At 46.5% G+C, this 21,564-nt stretch overlaps 1 protein-coding gene across 3 annotated transcripts; it reads left to right on the top strand.

The window, feature by feature from the left end:
• The first annotated feature begins 1,573 nt into the window (after positions 1-1,573).
• INKA2 (inka box actin regulator 2) lies at positions 1,574-20,973 on the top strand. Of its 3 annotated transcripts, XM_014571379.4 has the most exons (3): positions 1,574-1,933; positions 4,411-4,505; positions 19,464-20,973. In XM_014571379.4, the coding sequence occupies exons 2-3, from the start codon at positions 4,425-4,427 to the stop codon at positions 20,484-20,486; spliced, it is 1,104 nt and encodes a 367-aa protein (XP_014426865.3). In that variant the 5' UTR covers positions 1,574-1,933; positions 4,411-4,424; the 3' UTR covers positions 20,487-20,973. The 3 variants fall into 3 exon arrangements, with proteins under 3 accessions (XP_014426865.3, XP_006118833.3, XP_006118834.3); XM_006118771.5 differs by lacking the exon at positions 4,411-4,505 and having other exon boundaries at positions 1,575-1,933; XM_006118772.5 differs by lacking the exons at positions 1,574-1,933; positions 4,411-4,505 and adding an exon at positions 19,024-19,160.
• The last annotated feature ends 591 nt before the right edge of the window (positions 20,974-21,564 follow it).

Here is a 21,564-nt window from a genome sequence, read left to right on the forward strand (position 1 = left end):
CCAGATTTGATGTAAGGCCCAAGTCAGTGGAGAACCTGGGCTAAAGTGATGAGGTGGCTTTGTTACAGAGTATAACAGATGCATGCACAGAAGAGAAAATCTCTGGAGAAAGAGTCTCAGACCCTTCCTTCTTGAATGAGTTCCCTGCGCATGGATATTAAGGGCCAGATGCTGAAGTGACCCCTTTCAATACTCCTGTGGAAATTTAACTCCCTGATCAGTGTCACTGGGAATGAGCAAGGACTGTGTGGGGGCCAGAGCAGATTCTGGCTCTAAACAGGAGGTTAAAATCTTTGACTCAAACTAGATGCAACAAACAGAATCAAAACAAAGGTTAAGTGTTTTTCACTGGGCATGCACTGTCGCACGATTGCTGTGCTCACATTTCTTATGAGCTCTTCAGAACACTGCTCTTGCCTAAACGGCATGCAAATGTGAAGTCATCCCTGCGTATGGTTCATACTGGACAATTTATAATCCAGATTTTAGTACTTTGGTAAGGTCCCTTTTTCCAGGTGTGAAACTCACAGCCCAGGGGAGAGGAGCAGAGTGCAGGAGACCCTTGTGATTCGTGGAATTGCTATTCACGGTTCCACATATTTGTGGGGGTCTCCTGTCCCGGCTTGGGAGGAAAGGACAATGGACGCCTGGAGCCTCAGGGAGTTGCCCCTGTCTTCCAATCCCTGTGGTCAGCAGGAGCTGCCAGGAACTCACTGCAGGCTCCAGGAGCCAGAGCTCCCGGTATTTGTAAATTTCCCCATTCACAGTGAACTAAGTCCAGGAATTCATGGACAGAGAATGGCGACTGTAGCAGGGTCAGGATGCAGTTTTCTTCTGCATGTACTTGTGATCAGATGATGAGAGCCCCCCACGTACTCACGCGATGGTCCAGAATGGAACAGTTTAACATGGGCTGAAAGTGTGAAAGCAAATTTGAACCATCCAAAAGTTGTGAGTTCCACCCTAGGTTCTGAGGGGGTGGGCTGTGCTCCTTGTTCTGTGCTCTCAGGGGCTGGTCTCAGGGCCAGGGCCATCCTAAACACAAAACCACACACACTATTTATCAGTGCTCATCTGAAGAAGTGGGCTTTGCCCAGGAAAGCTCAAGATCCTATATATATTTTCTTTAGTCTCTCCAGTGCCACAGGACTCCTCCTTGTTTTTAAAGTTACAGACTAACAGGGCTCCCCCTCTGAGACCAATGTATTCTGTTTCCCCTCTCCTGGGTTTGGACAGGTCCTTTCTGGTGGGAGCAGGGCAGCCGGGGCTGGCAATCTGGCCGAAAAGGGGGTCCCCTCTCCATGCGTTTGGACTTTGGAAACTTCCCACGTTGTTTGCACGCAGCCAGGTGCCCAGTGGGAACACGCGTGGGGATCTGCCAATGCCACCAGCACCCCGAGGGGCTCCTACACCAAGCTCCAGAGGTCCCGGGGGTGCCACCAACTCGCGGTGCTTGGCTGCCCGGCAGGAGCGGGTCCCGCTGATGCAAAGCGCCCCCCACCCCCTCCACTCTGGAGCGGAGCCCAGCCCCTGCTAAGACCGCCCCCGCCAGCGGATTTGCTGCCCCCTGTGCCCGCAGCAGCCGGCGCGCCGGGGAGGAAGAGCCCGGCTCGGAGAGGCTGCCTGTAAGCCAGGGGCTCGCCGGGGGGAGAGGCTGCCTGGCGAGCCTGGGCTCGCCGCCGTGCGCTGAGCGGCCGGGCGAGGAGGCGCCTTCCCCGGGAGCTTGGTGCCTTTGCAAGCGGCCCTCGGGCGGGCGCTGGAGGAAGGAGCCCGGGCGGGCAGAGGGAGAAACTTTCCGCCGGAGCGCGGGGCGCAGGATGGGGAGCCCGGGGCGCGCCCGGGCGCGCTGAGGGGCCGCGGGCTGCGAGGGGAGCTGGGGAGGATGGAGAAGAAGGACATGGACCATTACCTGCGCCGCCTGAAGCAGGAGCTGGTAAGGGGGCCCTGGGGACGGGACAGGGCTGGAGTTGTGTGGGGAGAAGCCTGGCCCCTGCAGCGCGTGGACAGAGAGCGCCCAGCACAACACTTGGCCGAGTCTCCCCCACGGGCCGCCTTCCCTGCGTGGACACTCGTTTTGACATAAACGCCAAGTGGGGGGCCCCTTCCAGCCCGCACAATGGGCCCCGTGAGCTCTGGTCCTACAATTGGCAAGCCCCCCCCCCCCCCCGTTATCCATTCTGGGTGTCTGTTGTCTCTCTCCAGCCCCTCTGAAGAAGTGGGGTTTGCCCAGGAAAGCCTGTCGCTATATTGGGTTAGCCTCTGGGGTGCTGCAGGACTCCTTGTGGTTTTTAAAGTTACCGACTAACACAGCTGCCCCTCCAGGGGAAAACATCCTGGCCGGTTAGTCATTGAGAGTGGTGAATCATCGCTCATGTGCTGCAAGAGACACATGGAAGAGCCCCCGTGTGAGCCTCATTGCCACAGTGTGTCTTATGTGGGCTGCCTCCCTGTGTGTCACCTTCTCCCCACGGCGGAGTGAAAGGGGTCGGTCCTGTAATGCCATCCACTGGACATGTACCTGCCCTCCTCCACTCTCAGGGCAGGTGTCACAGCCAGCCCCAGCGGCCCAGAGTCCCTTAGTGCCTTTGGCAGGCAAGCAGCGAGAAATCCAAACCACATCAATGTGATTTTCTGAGAGTTTTTTTTTTTAATTTGCTGGGGAGAGAAGGTTTGAAATGGAAAGACTGAAATGCCCCCAATTAAAGATTAATATTTCTCTGCAGCCGGGTATGCCTTGTCATATTGGCACCACTTGTCCTGTTTTAAGGAGTTTTGCAGGCTTTTTCAGATGTGACCTCTGAAGCACTGCTGAACTTTCTCACCACAGTGGCTGCAGCTTAGGTGGGTTCATACCTTTTAAATGGAAACCCTCACCATCTCACACCCCAATCGGTTCGATCCATCCACAGATCTGTGGGCAGATAATGTTTCCATGCTGGGTAAGATCTGTCCTTTACCCTGCTCTCACCCTCCCCATCCTTTCCAACCACGAATTACTGGACAGGGGGGTTTTAAACACATCCTCCCACAAGCCCAGCATTTTTTCACTGACTGTCCCCGATCAACATCGTCTTTAGAGCATATAATACCAGGCATTCTGCTTCCCAGCCACTCCTTTGACCCTAGTGAAATTACTCCAGTTTAGCATGGCTGTAGATCAAAGAGCCGAGTTTAGCCTCTCATTGATCAGATGTGGTTAAACCAGCTGCCTCTGAAAAGTAGAACTCAAGGCAAAATTAGAGTCCTAGTGATTGTGTGGTTTTGCACTGAGAAATACACACAAGCCGCTGTTGGAAAGCGAAATAGGAAGTCCCAATAGAAAGAGGTTTAGAGGAATGCAATGTATACCATTATCGGACTCGAGTATCAGAGGTGTAGCCGTGTTAGTCTGAATCTGCAAAAGTGGCGAGGAGTCCTGTGGCACCTTATAGACTAACCGAAGTGTTGGAGCATAAGCTTTTGTGGGCAAAGACCCACTTCACATGCATCTGATGAAGTGGATCTTTGCCCACGAAAGCTTATGCTCCAACACTTCAATTAGTCTATAAGGTGCCACAGGACTCCTCGCCGTTATTGGACTGGGAGTCTAGTATGTGCCATTGCAATTTCTAAACCGGTGTGGTTTTGACAATGGAAAAGATCTGTTCTTTGGGGTGGAATCTCTGGGCATGTTTAGCACAGTGTTGCAGTCCCTCGCCCTGCCTCGCAGATTCTTTCCAGAGGGCTGTGTTGCTTACACAAACTTGCTTGGGCTTGTCCACAAGCAGGGAGATGTGAATACCCTGGTTTTTGTTCCTGAGGGAGTCAGAGAAAGAATTGAATGTTTTTTAATTAATGAGTTTGGAAGTTCAATCAGAACCAGAGGGTACAGGTAAATAGGAAATGCATGTCATACAAATACATAATAGTAAGAACAAAAGAAAGCAAAGCAAAAATGATAGGTGGGAAGTTGACATATAGGGTAACTACTTGTGCAACATAATCTTCAGCTGGGGACTGGTACAAACTGGTGTTTATAACAGGCACCCATGTGTAAGACTACACAACTGCACATACTAAAACACATGCACAATGTTACCTATATAAGCAATCCCATTGAAGGCAATGGAACTACTCACTAGTTACTTACATATTCCCGGCGTTGCAGGATCAGGGCCTTTTGCAGTTATGATACCAGATTCTGTTTTCCCGCCTTCTATTGAAGTAGCAGAATTCTGCCACCCTGAGTTACATAGAGTAGCTCTGTGAGAGGCCCAGTTCATTTCAGTGAGGATGATCTGCATGGGTAAGGATGACAGAACCCGTCCCTCGGGGTTTTGTAATAAGAGGGTTTTGTCAAACCCATTTCCTTGTGCTTTGTAATACAAAGATGAGTAAATGCTTTTTTCTGGGATTTTTTTCCTGCCACAGACCCTTTGGAGTTTATGCTGGGCAACATGGGAATTCAACTAAAAGTGAAAGGGACCAGTTCATGGATCCTATACTCCCTAAATGAAATGCAGAAGGTACATTCCACATTTAGAATTCTTTTAGCTATGATGAAAGGGAGGTTTAGGTTGGACATTAGGAAAAACTTCCTAACTGTCAGGGTGGTTAAACACTGGAATAAATTGCCTAGGGAGATTGTGGAATCTCCAACACTGGAGATATTTAATGGACAGACACCTGTCAGGTATGATCTAGATGGTACTTGGCTCTGCCATGAGGGCAGGGGACTGGACTTGATGATCTCTCAAGGTCCCTTCTAGTTCTAGGACTCCATGAACTCTAAGGTGTTAGCCTGAACATGGGGCAGGAATTTTTTTAAAAAACATCAGTCAATATATAGTTAAGTTTCTCAGTTAAGCATCTGAGTACAAGTCAGGACTTCTGCCTCCTTTTGAGCAAAGTAATGCTACAGGGCATGAGATGCTGGTCAGTTCTCTATGTAGGGAACTGATTACATGGAGAGCTTCATAGATTGAGGGCCAGAAAACCCCCATTGTTGTCTCATCTGACATTCTGTATATCACAAGCCTAAAAACTCTCCCAAAATAATTCTTAGGGCAGATCTTTAAACAACAACGACACTCCCAATCTTGATTTAAAAGTTCTCAGTGATGGAAAATCCACCCTGTCCCATGGTAAGTTGTTGCAATGATCAGTTACTGTCACTTAAAATGTACATGTGATTTCCTCTCTGAAGATGGTCTATGGCAATACGGCCAACCTTCTGTCATTATTAATTTCGTAAACAGCCTTGCAGAACTTCTGGGAAGTACATTTACTAAGGCAGAATTGTATTAATTAAACCCACAATAATTGCCCCCCCCCCCACAACAATACGATATTTTAAAATCAATACTCTTCTTTATAGGCTGGGATTAAAATAGGTATGCTTTCCCTAAAAGCAGGCAAGCCATTTAACAGACAGCTGCGACTGTCTGGGCTTAATGGTGGATGGGAATTGAATCTCTTGACCCTGACTTCTTCACCACTTTCTTCATTACCAGGCAGGTCATGGCTCCAGATATTAATGCACCAGAACCAAACACCATGTGGGGATAAGGTGTGGGGGGAGGAAAGATCCCTTTATCCCACCAAATAAGGACAATGAGAACTCTATCTGAGGTTAACTAGGAATCCAGTTTTATGGCACTAGTTTGAATGTGGTAACATGCTGATTTGCATTATACACAGCACACTGTTCTTTTCCATGTTAGCCAGTGTGGAAAGGGAAAGAAGTAACATTAGAGAGGTCCTGTCAAGAAGGCCCATTTAAAGAACCAAATCTTGTTACGTCTGGTTCTTATAGCGAGGGGAAAGCTTGCGACAGTTTGATCTGCTGAAGCTTAATATGTCTTTGTATAAACTATTTCAGCCTTTGACTGGTTTTGAGAGAAGTTAAAAAAAAAAATTGGCAGAGCTCCCAGTTTCATGGAGGGGAGGTTAACTAAAAATGAAACCCTATCCCGATGCCAGCTTGTCTGTCCCTCTGATTCATGGATTCGTTCTTTTTTCTCTTTGCACGTAAAAAAAAAAAAAGAAAGAAAATGGATTGCAATGAATGGGTGTTTGGTTTGGGTTGCAAGTGCTCCACAGTGTTTCCACTACTAGCCATGCATCAGAACTCACACTGTAAAGGTGCCTTTCATATGCTGTAGCAGTGCCAAGGCCAGGCAGGGATCAGCCACTTAGATCTGGGCACACCTAAACTCTGTTTTCACGCTAACCTCCGAGAATGCACGTTCAAAGCTGTGGTGTGACTGGGACTCCCAAAGAGAAATCCAACCTGCTTCAGTCCATGAGAAACTTCTTTCAGACACCGGTTGTGTACTTAAAGCTAAGAGTCACTGGCATGCTTCAAATTGGATTTCCTTTCAGATAATTTGAGTATTCCACACACATGTTTCAAAGTCAGGGGAGTTTCAGCTGATACTTTCACTCATTACAAAGCAGGCAGTGTTGAGCCAGGGTGACAGGACTTGACTAGTGCTCAAGAGAGCTGGGTTCTCATCCCAGCCCTGCTGCTATCCCGCTAGGCAACAACAAGCAAGTTGTTTCATCCCTCTGTGCCTCAATGTCTCCACCTTTAAAATATGGAGAATGGTACCTGCCTCTTTTGACAGTGCTTTGATGTTTTAGAACAGAAGAACAGCCAGACTGGGTCAGACCCATGGTCCATCTAGCCCAGTATCCTGTCTGCCAACAGTTACCAGTGCTAGATGTTTTAGGGGGTATGAACATAACAGGAGAGCTTTAGAGAAAGACACTCCTTTCTTGTTGTCTTAGCTTCTAGCATGCACAAGCATGGGGTTACATCACTGACCATCTTGACTAATATCCATGGATGGAGCTAGCCTCAGTCGCCGTGTTTAGTTCGTTTTTGAACCCAGTAACACTTTTAACCATACTCTGGCAATGAGTTCCACAGTTTAATTTTGTGAAAAAGTATTTCCTTTCATTTGCCTTAAAGCGACTGTCTATTGATTTAAGCAGGTGTCCCCTGGTTTTTAATACTGTGGGAAAGGGTAAATACTTTCCCTATACTATTTATGATTTTATAAACCTCTATCAGATCCCCCATTAATCTTTGTTTTCTGGAAGCAGAACTGTCCTGGTCTTTTTAGTCTCTCCTTACATGGAAGTTATTCCATATCTTTCATCGTCTTTGTTGCCTTTCTCTGAACCTTTTACAGCTCCACTGTAGCTTTTCTCAGACAGGATGACAAAAAACAGCACATAAGAGCCCGGTATTATTGTTATTATTTGTCTCAGAAAGGTAGCCGTGTTAGGCTGTAACTTTAAAAACAACGACTAGTCCTATTATAAATTCTGGGTTTCTGTTGTCCCTCTTCAGCTCATCTTAGGAAGTTGATTTTGCTCACGAAAGCCCATGATCCTATATATATATATATATATATATATTAGTTGCTACGGGGGTGCCTGCACTGAACCCTTACCATGAAATAAGCTATGCAAATTGTGCAGCTTATTTTGAGGTGATTTTGAAATCGCTTATTTTGAAATCTAGCACTGTCTACACAGTGCCAGATTTCAAAATAACCCGCTATTCCGAAACGTCCCTTAACCCTCATGGAACAAGGTTGACAGGGACATCAGAATAGAGAACCCGTTATATTTCAAAATAATGGGCTCACTCAAAATACGTGGAATAGCTATTTCAGGATACTTCCAATATCTCAAAATAGCTCCGCAGTGTAAACGTAGCCTAAGGGGCCCCAGGACTACTCATTGTTATTATTTGAAAATGCTGATTTCAGATGCATTGGCTGTACATCACTCTGTGGAGCCCCTCATGAGAGGATCTCAAAGCATATTACAGGCCCACTCCACATTCTGTTGATGTAGACTGCAAAAGTACAGACTCCAGTGGGACCCGAAGATCTGGCGCTGGCCCTGTGCCTTTCATCTGGCTTTCCTGAGGTCACATACGCAGCCAGCTAGGAACCTGGAAAACAGGACTTCTGATTCCAGCCTCCTGCTCTGAGCACTGCACATCACAGACTCATTTGTTCTGTGTTCGTACAACGCCTAGCACAAAGGTTTGGGGCTCCTACGTTCTAGTTCTTTTGGGTGGGAATTGTTTCCTCATTACAAGGTTGCAGAAATGTCTGGCACAACGGACCTGGGGTCATTAGACCCCACGGCCATAAAAATAAGTCACTCCCCAACGAGGAAGCTGTAAGGTGTCTGGGGAATTCTACCATTAGACTGCAGCTGGGGTTCCATATTGTCCTCAGTCAGTACAGCTGAATAGTAAAACCAAACAAAACCCTCTTGGGCTAATTTCCTGCTCATAAGTTCAGCTGTGATATTGAAAACCGTGGGAAAAAATGCTATTCATGTTATGGGAAAAAAAGAAAACAAACTAGGATCTTTCCAATTTCCTGCCCATGAATTCAGTAGCAATGCCAAGGAACTGCAGCAAGATGGGGCCATGAAAATAGGGACAGAGAAGAATTCATATGTGGAGGTTTTGTACATGACTTGGGGAAGTGCAGCTTGTGTAGCTATTTATTCCTGCAGGTTTTGATGCAGGGTGTGAATGTTGGGGAAATCGCCAGTATCTTCGGACGTGTTTCAGTCCTAGCCAAAAAAAATCTGCAAACTCTAGAAAAGTTACACTCACCTAGTTGTGAATATCAGCCAAAAAGATGTGGAAACCATGCAATGGAAAGAGCTGATACATTCCACATATACCCACAGTTTTTATCCTATAAAAGGGGGAGCCTTTTACCATTGTAAATCATCCTTCTCAGCATCCCCATCCTTTTGGACCTTGGCCCTAGAAACGAGCCAGGTAAAGAAGATGCGTAGCTAATACAGAGCCTGATGCTCCACTGTTTTCACCTGGCCAAGTTGTTTTACACTTGTGCAAAATGGGTGAAATGTGCTGCCAAATCAGAGTTCTCCACACTCAGCAGGGATTTTCCACTTTGCACGGGTGTAAATGGTGATACAAGGTGTAAGACAGTGAACAGGCCGAAGGCTGATCTTAATGAACTGCTAGTCAAGTGTAACTTCATTGCAATCAAGCATTCCCATGGTGAAAACAAGGTCCGGGTCATGGTGTGTAGCCTGAAAACTCTAGAAGCACTTGTAATCTAATGTTGTGTGTTTTAATTATTCTTGGGTAAAGCAGGCTGTTTCTAAATATTTTGTGGAAAAGAATGTGTATTTTTTAATCTATTGTTAATCAGCAAATATCATCGGCTAGTGGTTAATGGCTGCTCCCACCTCTGGACATAACATCAAACTTTAGAATTGGGTGCGGTGTTTGGGTTCCTATTACACAGCAGTTTCATGTTTCTTGTGTGAGTGTCTCACAAGAGCAGAACTCACAATGGAAGTGACAAAGTGCAGCCCTTCTATTTTTACATCCTGTCTCAGGCTGAGTCCTGTTGTGGTAACCATGTGTCATGTGTGCAAAATGCCCCGCTGTGACATACACCCAGGCCTGTTCTCGTCAATGAACATGTGAATTCTTCTTTCAGTTAGCAGTGTTTGTTATCCATCTAGAGGTGCCCTCTCCAGACATTGTGTCTCAGAAGAAAATGCAATGCTAGCACCAAAACGTGTACAGCTACTGGTGGGCCCACGCTAATGTGGGAGCGCTGATGGTAAATGAGGAGAAGAAATAAGTTCTTGCTAGTCTCCAGAACCCTGTCCTACAGAGAGCGCTAGAGAGGAAGGAAGGACGATCCATTGCTTAGGGCAGTCATCTGTGAAGACCCATGATCATTTCCCTGTTCCCTGCACGAGCTTCGTGGGTGACTTTGGGCAAGTCATTTAGTTGCTCAGTGCCTCAGTTTCCCCTCTAAAATAATAGCCCAGCCTCACCTCTCAGGCATGTTGTGAGCAAAAATACATTCCGGATTGTGAGGGGCTCTGATACTGTGGTGATGGGGGGGGGGGCCACTGAAGATTCTGAGATAGACAGAGAAGGTCTCAGACCTCATTGTTATGCACATGAAAAAATGAGGACGAATGGCTCTTGCACAAGAGAAGGTTTTTGCGCAAAAAGGAGCCATCTACATAGCTCCTTTTTGTGCAAAAGCCTATTGTGCAAAAACGGCCCCTAAATAATTATGCAAATGAAGCAAATCAATATGCTAATCCATGCTTCATTTGCACAGGCTTTTGCACAAGAAGGAAGCAATATAGACATAGCCCAGGAGTCCCAGTCATAGATGAGGATCCCACTGTGTTAGGCACTGGAGCGGACATACTTTTGGGGGGAAATGTTGGGGGGGAGGGAATTTCAAAGAGACAACAAACTTTATTTTTGTTTTCCCCCCACTTTCATCACCTCTTCAGTAATATTGAGGCTGGGGAGGAATTAGAAAGGGCCACCTTTAATTGGAGGTAAGAATACACCTGATTTTGCAGTGAAGACACCCCATGCACCTATGACCCTGTCTCCAATCTTTTCTTTGACATTCACCCTTCCCTCCACTCAGTAGCCGAAGCGAATGTACCTGCTCTGTGGCAGTGTCGGCTATATGCTAATGTTTTGCAAGAGGAACCAGAAGTAGCCCCTTGTGGAATTTTTTTACTTGAGAGGTAAAGGAGGAAAGTCCTGTCACCCAGCAATGCGACTTTCCAAAGGCAGGAGGAGCCCAGCTAAGCTCTATATGTCCCAATGTGTCTTGCTACGAGAGCAGGGTCAATAATTGTGACATGCTGAGAGCCAAGAGGCCTGCTCATTTGAACACAAAAGACCTGCATAGGGGTAAATTGAGACACGGGCAGAAAGCTGAGTCAGCCAGTCCATTGGCGCCATTCGCTGTAGGTCACAGAAAGGTGGCGTGTAGCTGAGCCATCTGATGTCAGCCTTTAAATTCCTGTGACTCAGGGAAGAACCTTGGTGGATCGTCTTAGGCGGAGGTGAGATTAGACCCCTTTGGCCAAATTCATTGCCGTGTTGTAGTCTCCAGAGAATTCCCTGACAGACCTAGATTTGACACGGCGGGCTGTGTATTCTCCACGATAGAGTTGTGTCTGGGAGGGATGTTCCCATACTCCAGCTGTTCCCAGCTTCTGCAGTAGCTCACAAGGTGCGTTTTAGCCTGGGCACAATTTATGCCACCCTCAACAGCTCAAGCAGCCCCTTGCAGGTTCAACATAGGAAACATTTGTCCTACTTTGCTCCTCTACCTCACTTTGAGGCTGTGCTCTGCTCAGAAGCACAGATGATTTGGCTCTTTTGAGACTCAGACGTCCTTGCTATAGTTAAAAGTCCATGTAGCCATCTGTGGTGTGTCCAGGAACCTTTTTCTTCAGTGTTGCACCTGGCTCAGGCAGCAGGAAGGAATCCTGCGGCAGGAAAGGAGGCAGAGTAGAGGGGCAAATCCTGCTGATCTCCAAAGGAATTAAAAATTAACCTTGTGCCCTTGCTCTCTTCTTTATAATGAATACCAAAGACCTGAAAATTAGTTCTTTTTTATCTGTTTCTTGACTGTTAACGTTTGATTTATTTTTTTGACTAGAAGTTTAGATCTTGTCTGCCCTGAAAAGGTCAGTGGGAATTGGGGAACAAGAAAATACGATGATTTCTCAAGAGCCAAGAGAGAGAAAGTGAAGCAACCGAAAGAGACATTTTAGTCAAACTATTGACAGCTGGTTGGTTGGTTGTTGTTAATGCTTATTTAATGAGTTGCTAACTTTTTGAATAAAGAGCACCTTAGTTAAAGAATCATCCCCTCTCCTCCACTTCCTTCAAATTAGCTGTTATCTTACAGTTAGCATCCTCAAGGGCTCTTAGAGTTTCTCCTGTCAAACCAAGGGCCAAAAGATTTGAAATGCTCAATATTTGCAGGATAAACACAAGCAGAAACAGAAAGACCTTTCCATGCTTTCTGTGTCCATCACAAGGCAACAAAACAAGACATAACCCCAACATAAAAAAAAAATCCTCCTCAAACCACCCTTAAAATAAACTCCCTCTGATGAGCTGAGGTAAAAGAATCCAGGCTCGTGAAAGATTAAGTTCATTAGCGTTCTAAATTTCATTAGCGATCAGCTCAGCAGTTCTAAAGTCATTTTCATCTCTTATTTCATTCTGTTTCAACACCAAATGGTGTTTGTTGCTGGCTTTGTTGCCTATCAACCTAATTATTAAGAGCTGCCACTTCACTTCCTCCTTTCCTCTTCCTGCAACAACTTCCTCTCACAACACCTCTTCTACCTAAGCGCTGGACATCTGTCATCCTCCTCATTATCCCAAACACACCCCGAGCTCTTCTCTTCATGTCTCTCCAGTCAGCTGCAGTCTGTAATGTGTTATCTGTTCTTTTTTTATTCTTTCCCTCCCGGTCATCATCAAAATATTGTCGTAGTCCTGGGCAACCCGGATGTGGAGATGAGCTAGAAATACAAACAGCTCTGGCTCAAGGGACTTAGCTGGATTTGAGTTCCAGAGCTATCTTGTGAATTCAGGCACTAGTCAAGATATGTTAGCTCCCAAAATGTTGAACAGATATTTTTGTAAGTGAGAAATGACAGATGAAGTTCCCATTTTTCATGCTTTTCTGGCCCAGTCCATTAAAAGGCAAGTACAGGAACACTCGGGGATTAGGGCATTCCAGTTATCTAAAAATTCCTGTTATCTGAGGGTCCCATCAACCTAGGAAAAATCAATGGACAATAATAGCAAAATTCAAGTTTTTAATATTGGTAGTTTTGTAGTGTGAGGCAGTTGATCTAACATTTCTATTTGAGTTAAAGATGATTAGTACTTCTTAAATAAAAAATTGGTAAGCCAATCATGGTCAACCAAGCCAGGCCTGTGCGCCTGAAGATGTGACAGAATTGTGTCTGGGGGCAATGCTGGTTAACAAAGTTTCCTGGTTAAAAGAGTGTCGGATGACAAAGGTTTCACTGTATCCTGTCTACCCTTTGCACAGAGGTATTTGACTTTGTGATACATAAAATACTGGAGGAATAGGAGCTGTACATAAGCCAATCGGTGTGTTGCTTTTCTAACAACACACTGATCCACCAAAGGATTATATTTCTGTTTATACGGTGCATTGGCCCCAGGGCCTGTGTGTACCAACATCTTACACTGACTTAGTGCTTTTTGACCAAAATACTTTATGCACTTATCTGGATGTAAACTATACACTGGCATCCTTTCCCCCACCACTGACATGCAGCTGTCCCAGGGTGGAACCCAGCAACTGCTACACACGGTGCAATGTTTAGGGAACACACGTAGTGAATGTGCTAACAGACACGATTTGTTCGGCACACTTGAGTTAACCTGACTCTTGGGTCTGAGGGGTGAAAGTAAAGCAATCTACCTGTATTTGAGAGAGTTTGTCTATGAGCAAGTCTGTCCGTCTGTCCGTTTGTTTGGCCAAGAACTCCTCCTAAACGGTAAGAGCTAAGGCCACCAAATTTGGTATCCAGCTTCCACGTCTCTTAACTTAAAGCCAGGTCTGGGTTTGGTTGAGGACGGGGAGGGTGGACTGAAGCTCCCTCCCCCCCATGCATATGGGAACCCATAGAACTATACAGGAAAGAGACAGAATCACCAGGCAGGAGATAGTGGCAGGCGGGGGGCATGCTCCCGCCCTCTGTCTCCCACTTCTCAGGTACTGTTTAGGGAGAGGGGGCGGGGCTGCAGCAAGCCCCTTCCCCCCAGTCATATGGGAACATTGCCGGCTGTTCCCCTTCACCAGGGAGTGAGGGGAAAGTGCCCAGTTTGCTCCATTCCACACACTGTCTGGGGAGCGCAGGGGGCAGATGAACCTGGACCTGCCCCAGCTGGGGGACACGCCCCCCTGACCCAGCTGTGACCACGGGAGCTGCAGCGTCCATAGAAAGGTGCTTCTCACCTGGCCCCAAGCTGCTGTGGTGAGAGAGGGCTGCATCCTGAACCCCTCCTCCCAGCCCCACCTCTGAGCAATGATTCAAATGAAAGAAACAAAAATGAATCGAGTTAAGGACCCGAGCAACCCCAGATAACTCTTCTGCAATTAAAATAAAGGTGTAGCCCAGTGTCTGAGCAGAGGGACAGGGCTAGAGCTGGAACCCTGGACATGCACTTTGGCTTTACTGGTACTCACTATTTTCCTGCCAAGGGAAGAATACTGTAATGACCCTGGGCCAACCCCTTGGATTGACCAGGCAAGTAGTCCTTGCAGCTTCAATGGGGCTGACACCTGGGAGTGATACATACAAAGTATGACTCCGTACAGACAGACTGAGGCAGAGTTTACTTCTGGAGGGCTTGAGGCACTTGTGCTCCTGTGTCTACATTGGCGGGATTCTTGTTTTGGTGAGGTGAGTCCATTTGGACCTCAAAGAGTCTGCGGATTATCCCCACCTGCTAGTGCAGAACACTCCAAGAGCTTGGAAAGGGATGTAAGGAAATTCTCCAATAAATGTTGCTCTATGTACAGGTTGATTCTCTTGAGTCCGGCACCAAGAGAATTTGCCAGACCACGGGAGGTCAATATTGTCTAGCAGCATCACCAACACTTCCATTGCTTATTGGGCTCTTAGAAGACATGGAGGGGTACATTAGGGCTAAAGAACAGCACAGAACACTGGGAGCCAGGGCTGGTGGGCAGCTGTAAACAGACTTTATGAGACTGAGGAAAACTTGGCCACATCCATGAAAAGTAGATATGCAACTAACTAAAATTATGCTGGACCAAGGATGTTGCCAGACCAGAGAGTGCCACGCTAGAGAGGTTCAACCTGTACCATGGTGTAGCACTGGATCAAACCAGAGGGCTGCTTTGTTTATGCAACACACTTTATGTAACAATCGTTGCATTGGTTTATGGAACACTCAAAAGCTAAAAGCACTGCCTGCTTGAAATCATTTATTTATGGGGTTTGCAACTAAATTTGCTACTGCAGGTGCATTTGTGGAAGCATTACAGAGCGTGGCTGCCAGCTAGAACATGGTCCAGCAGCCTGGGACGTGCATTCCCATGAAACTCTGTTAGATATATCATCTCTTGGATTTAGGTGTGTGGCAAATGCAATGGAAAACTTTTCTGGACTAGAGAGATTACCCTTCGCAAACTGAATTACTGCTATTGCAGGTTGCACCCCCTGATCCGGCACCCTCGTGACTGGACCAGTCCTGGATGAGGGAATTTTCTGGACCAGGGGAGGTCATTTTTGGCCCCACTACCACCACCACCACTCCTCAGCCCTGGCTTGGCCACACTGCCAGCCCCACTGTCCTGCCAGCCTCACTGGGCTTCCCAGTCCTGCAGAGCAGCCCCACTGCCACACAATGGACGCATGGTACTGCCGGGCAGCCCTGCTGTCATGCACCGGGTGCCTGGCTACTCACTTAGAGGGAGATCACAGAATCATAGAATTCCAGGGTTGGCAGAGCCCTCAGGAGTCATCAAGTCCAGCCCCCTGCCCAAAACAGGACCAACCCCAACTAAATCAACCCAGCCAGGGCTTTGTCAAGCTGGGACTTTAAAAACCTCTAGGGATGGAGATTCCATCCCCTCCCTAGGGAACCCATCCCATGCTTCACCACCCTCCTAGGGAAATAGTTCGGACTAGGCTTCCTATTCTGAACTACCGTTACTCCTTGTTTCACGGAATAGGAAGCCTAGTCCGAACTACCTAGTCTGTGCCGCGTGTAGCCACGCGGCACAGAGTCCGCACTAGCGGACATTTAAAAATGGCGGCGCCGGGTGAGATGCAAATGAAGCCCGGGAAATTCAAATCCCAGGCTTCATTTGCAACTCCGGTTGCCTACATTACTACCCTAGTTCGAACTAGGGTGGTAGTGTAGACATACCCTACCTCTCCCCCTAGCTTAGTGTCATCCACAAACTTGTGGAGGGTGCAATCCATCCCCTCATCCAGATTACTCCCTTGCATTCTCAGGTAATATATGTACACTGCTCCCTGGTCATCTGTCCAAGTTTCCACTTCTTGTTAGCTTCCTTTCTTTGTGTTAGCTCGCCATGGATTTCATTGCTAAACCAAGCTGGTTGCCTACCATATTTGCTTTTCTTACTGCATGCCTGGAACATATATTGTGGGGATTTCCACTTTTAGGTGCCCTACTTATGGACCAGTACTCCACTGTGCTAGGTGCTGTACAAACAGAACAAAAGCTCCTGTTGCAGGGGAACGGATGGGGCAGCTTGATGTGCCTAGCTCTTTGCTTCTGGGAGATGGGGGTACAGATCCTGCTTTGCTGGGCGTTCCCAAATGCATCTGTCTTGGTGTCTAGTCCTCAAACACAGAACCACATCACGTGGCTATCAGAAGTACATACTGGCCCTGCTGCTATAGCAGTGGAACAGCCATCCTCACTGCAACACCCTTGGGCAGTAGGGCAGGGTGTTATCCTCATGGTACCGAGGGAAAACTGAGGCACTGCATGACTATGCCTCTCCTAAGTGGAATAATCCAGAATTCCAGAACGTGTCTCCGTAACTAATGATAGCCTAAACATCCAACAGGGTAACCTCTGTCTCTACTGGTCTCCTGCCTCAAGCCTTTTCAATCACGTGCTGAGCATGTTGCTCAGAAGGTAAAGCAGGGTTAATTGTGGAACATTTACACGTAGACACACCATTGGACCACTATCTTCAGCCTGAAGGAAATCTTTTTCTCACCTTTTGGTGATCAGCCCGAAGACCTTAAGACCATAGTGTTCAATATCCGTACATCACTCTTCACATATTAGCCCTACATCCGTTGTGCAGGCTCACACACAATCCCGTACCTAACATGGACACGGAACATAACATTCTTTAGTGAACTAATGTATAGATACCAGACTCAACAGGTCCCTGTAACCCATAGGCATACCTCTTGCCCTCTATCCATCAAGAGATCCTTGGGGGTATGCTCTTTCCTAGTATAACTCTACCTTCACTGGAGAGATACCATCAACATGCCAAAGATAGACAAGCAGTAACCGTGGCCGTATACTTTTCTCATAGAGCTGGAAGGGACCTTGAGAGGTCATCAAGTCCAGTCCCCTGCCTCATGGCAGGACCAAGTACCATCCCTGATAGATTTGACACAGATACTTAAATGGGCCCCTCAAGGACTGAGCTCACAATCCTGAGTTTAGCAGGCCAATGCTCAAACCACTGAGCTATTCCTCCCCTTCTTTCTTGCTGTAAAATGGGACCACTACGTACCTACCTCAAAGGTGGGTGAAACTGTTTCTTTAGGGGCATCTCTTCTGTTGGTCTAAACGGCCCAGTTGAAGTCAGAGGAGTTCTGACCATTTACCCACCATGGTGGAGATGCATTTTGTGTTTATCCTACGAGAGTGGCTCATGAAAATGTCCATGAAAAATGTTTTACAGAAACAAACAACTGTAGGAAAGTTTCTGTGAAAACTTGTTGTCCCTTTTCAAAAGGCTCTGAATGCTAGGTGCTCGTAGGAGAAGGGGTCCATTGGTGACAGGAACCCGGCGATGGTACATGCTGCCTCTGAAATATTAATGCATACTAGGTCCCTGTCGGAGGAGGCATGCCTTGTAATGATACCACCCATCATGGGACAGTTAATTGAATCAATGAAGTGAACAGCCCAGCCGCCCAGCATATGTTGTCTTTTTGACCCGTCTAGTCATTACTGCCGGATCCTTGTCACTCATCACTGCTTGATTACACTGCTTTGCCTAGGAGGGGATTTGATGCAAAGTGTCCAATGAGGGTCCAAGCTGGCTCCAAATCCAGCTTTGCAAAGCCCCAGATAAAAAAGACTTCCATTAATAAGACAAGAAAGGTTAGGACGAGAAGCATTACAGCAAATCTGGAGAGGTAAGGTGATAGTTTCGTCTGAAGCTTATGGAACAGATGGTCCCAGGTTTTGTATTGGTAATGCAAGAGCTCTTCTATTGTAGAAGTGTGGGCATTGCTTGTATGTAAGTACCAATGTGGCTTTATTTTGTGGATACTAGTAACTTCTCTTGTAACATTGACTTGTAAATGTAATCAGAGGTTTGAACAGAGCTTTTCTGTAACTTCACATCCAGATATCCTTGCTGGCAGGCAAGCATGAAGCTCCAGAAATAGGGGTCGTACTTCTGCTAACTCTGAGAGTCTGATTTTTGAAATGCATGGACATGCATGGCTGGAACATGGGTTATGGAGATTTCCACTTTTGCAGCATGGCTAGTACAGCCATGTTTTAACAGCCTTTCTTACTCGCAGGTAAGAACCTGCAGTTTCCTGCTTTCAAACAAACAGCAAGCCACAAATAACTGAACCAAGATTGCAAAAATGACACTCCCCCCCAAAAAAAAATTGCTTGGTAATGTACAGCCATTTATGTGTACAGCTGTAAAAGGCATGCAGCACAGTAAGGGAACTTTTGTCATGCAAAGATTGTGATCAGCTTTTTAAACTGTATACTCATGATCATTTAGATTTCAGCTTTTCTGAGATATTTATATTATCCCTTCTGCCAACCTCTCTGCATCAGCGTGAGACATATCTTTGCCTCCAGCCTGGCAAACTGCCGCCCCCTCCCCCTCAAAAAAGTGGTAGCAGCTGTTGGAAAGTATAGTCCATTTGTTTTATGATGCTGCTTTGGGAATATGATCCAGATCCCACATAAGAGAGAAAGAGAAGAACAGAAGGAAAGGGGACAGGGGGCACTTTAGAGGTTCTGGAAAATAACGAGCATATTTTAAGGTTAACATAGAGAGTTAAACCTTTCTATGAAAGTAGAAAGATCAAACATATGAATGTTGGATCTAGTTTGGGAGCCAAAATAACTGACTTTTCAGGAGATAAACTTGTGATTACTTAATTGGTTTTTAATGAAGCTATTCAGATTTATAGGACTTCATTCCATGATCCGACTTATGTTTTTCAACATATAATTAGGGTATTATAACAAAGCATTGAGACATAATTACAGAGTGACCGTGTATGATTTTTATTTTATTTTAGCATGTTACAGAAACTAGTCTGTCCAAGGCTAGCTCATTTATAAATTCACAGCACTCACTTTTCGTCTCAGTTGTTTTGCAGTGCAAGAAAGAGAAAATAGCTGTGGAATAAGACTAAAAATGGATGCAGCGAATTGTCATGCTCAGTTACACGAAGGGAGGGTCTGCTGAGCGATTAACTGAAATGCAGATAAACATTATTTTGGCTGTCCATCCGTTGCTTATTTCAGTTCTTGCTAATGGGTGAGAACTTGGAATTTTTTTACAAAGTTGTATTTTAATGTCTTCAGAATCTAAACAAATTTCTGTTTATGATCCCGTGAACCGGCTGGAATACCAGGGAAAAGGGAAGTAAATTGAAATCCTAAGAATTCAGTATTAGGGCATGGTTTTGGGGGGCCTTGCTGTTTGCAGTTGACTAGCTTACGAAATAAAAAGGGAATGTGGCTTTAACTTTTACTTCCCTTTGTGTCACAGGGGTAACATCCTACTTGTTTTGTCTTGGCTTTTCCAAACACTGGCTCACTGCCCTGTCTTCCTCCCCAGGTATCCATGAAGGAGGTTGGAGACGGGCTGCATGAACAGATGAACTGCATGATGGGCGCCCTGCAAGAGTTGAAACTCCTCCAGGTCCAGACAGCTTTGGAGCAGCTGGAGATTTCAGAGCCTCGAAACAAGGTTCCAGGCATTGGCCAGCACCACTGCTGTCGAAATGGCCGAGAGACGCCCAGAGCCAGCAGGCAGAATGAGAGGTTGCTGGGAAGGAGATCTTTGGAAGATCGCGGCCCTACGGCATTTGCATGCTCCACCCCGGTGCCACAATCTGCCGGCCTGTTTGGCCCTGTTACTTTAGCAGAGAGCAGCCACTGTAGACATGTGGCTTATAGCAGAGACTATTATCCATCTTCTTCAGCCCTGACCACAGCAGAGTTCTGCCCGCTAGGGAAATTCGAGTCAGCTAGTTTGGGCACAGCTGGGAACCAGCTTCATAGAGACACGACCAGCACCCCTCAGACTTTGGCTGAGAGTAGATCGGGATGCAAAGGATGCCAGGGTTCTGATGAGGCCAACGACTGGACTTCCTCGCTAATGTCTCAGAGTCGGAACCGGCAGCCTCTGGTCTTAGGGGACAACATCTTTGCAGATTTGGTTGGGAACTGGCTGGATCTGCCGGAGCTGGATAAAAAGGGGGAGAAGAGTGAGACGTCCCTGTCCATCAGCCGGTCTCAGGAGTTCTACAGGAAGTTTTCCCTCACGGCCAACATCTTCAAAAAGTTCTTGAGGAGCGTCCGGCCGGACCGAGATAGACTCCTCAAGGAAAAACCAGGCTGGCTCCCAGCGGAAGACAGAGGGACTGAGATTTCAAAGAGATCCAAAAAGGTCAGCAAACAGAAGGGGACGTTTTACTTCCCCCTCCATGGGAACCTGCAGAATGCTCACAGCAAAATGGAGAGGTGCCCAAAGGCAGAAGCTAGTAGTGACAAATCCAAGCATTGTGCCAAGAAGTTCCATAGCACCGCAGACCACACCCCGTCCGGCTTCGACATTAACACAGCTGTATGGGTCTAAGTTCTTATAATCCTGTCCTCTGCCCAATGGTTCTGCTTCACACCGAATACAAGCTGGAGCGCATATATGCCTGTACCGTATATACCCTAAAGGCCTGCCCTGCACTGGGGCATGAGAAACAGTGTATTCTGTAGTAGAGCAAGCTGGGCGCATCCTCCCCTCAAGCCTCTAAGAAACCTACATCGTCTGGGGCAGCAGCTGAATCAGGCCTGTTTGCGGAAGCTTTCCAGACCCAGCGCTTAGGAGAATGACCAGATTTCTCCACTGCTTTCAGGGCTTGTTGTACCTTGGCTATCCAGCCCCTTCACTGTGGGAACCTCTCTGGTCACAGGGACTTCATGTTTGCCAAAGCCATTCAGCTCATCTCTGGTTATGACCGCTGCAGTATAACACGTTCAATGTGTGTGTGTTCTGTATATATTTTTAAGTCTGCTCTCCCTTGTGTGCACTTAATACTGGCTTATAAACCAGGCAACTTGAACGTTGATCTCAAAGCACGTGATATTTAAATTGAAAAAAATAAGGCATGAATTTATATGAGAACCATTGCTGAATGCAGATATTGTGTCCTCACCATCCCATTGCGTTTCAGCTTTCCTTTTTCGGAAGTGGTATCTTCAGCGTGTTCTTTGCCTGTCCTTTCCAGCCTGTTTAACTTCTAGGCTAAGTCACAGGCCCATCCATGGAATTTTGCAATGTCCCAAAATTCTTCACAAGTTTAGTGTTACCCGTTATGGCCTTAAACCCAGATGCCACACTGACGTGTGAAGTTGCAGCTAACTTTGTGTTGGATTGTTCGGGGGGGAGGGGGTTGTGTATTTGTTATTATGTACAGATTTAGTTTTGAAAAGGAGAGTTCTTCAGTGTTCCACTCTCCAAGAGTTACTAATAAAGCGATGTCACAGTCTTCCAAAGGGCAGTGAAATAGTTTACACAACATGTGGTATCTCTGTACTGGCCCTTCTGTGTCCGGCTTGCACACCAGTCTATGGGGAAAGCAAATGATATGGGAGTGACAGCCACAATTTAAAAAACAAGAAAAGGGCTACATTCTCAATTGGTGTAAACTGATGTAGCT

The sequence above is a fragment of the Pelodiscus sinensis genome, chromosome 27 (genome assembly GCF_052426305.1).
Source record: "Pelodiscus sinensis isolate ZL-2025 chromosome 27, ASM5242630v1, whole genome shotgun sequence".
In the NCBI taxonomy this organism is placed as follows: Eukaryota; Metazoa; Chordata; order Testudines; family Trionychidae; genus Pelodiscus; species Pelodiscus sinensis.

Excerpts from the sequence above, each read along its gene's own strand:
- INKA2 (XM_014571379.4), top strand. The coding sequence starts at position 4,425 with ATGCTGGGCAACATGGGAATTCAACTAAAAGTGAAAGGGACCAGTTCA. Across the intron at positions 4,506-19,463 it reads CCCTAAATGAAATGCAGAAG|GTATCCATGAAGGAGGTTGG; the intron begins GTACATTCCACA and ends CTTCCTCCCCAG.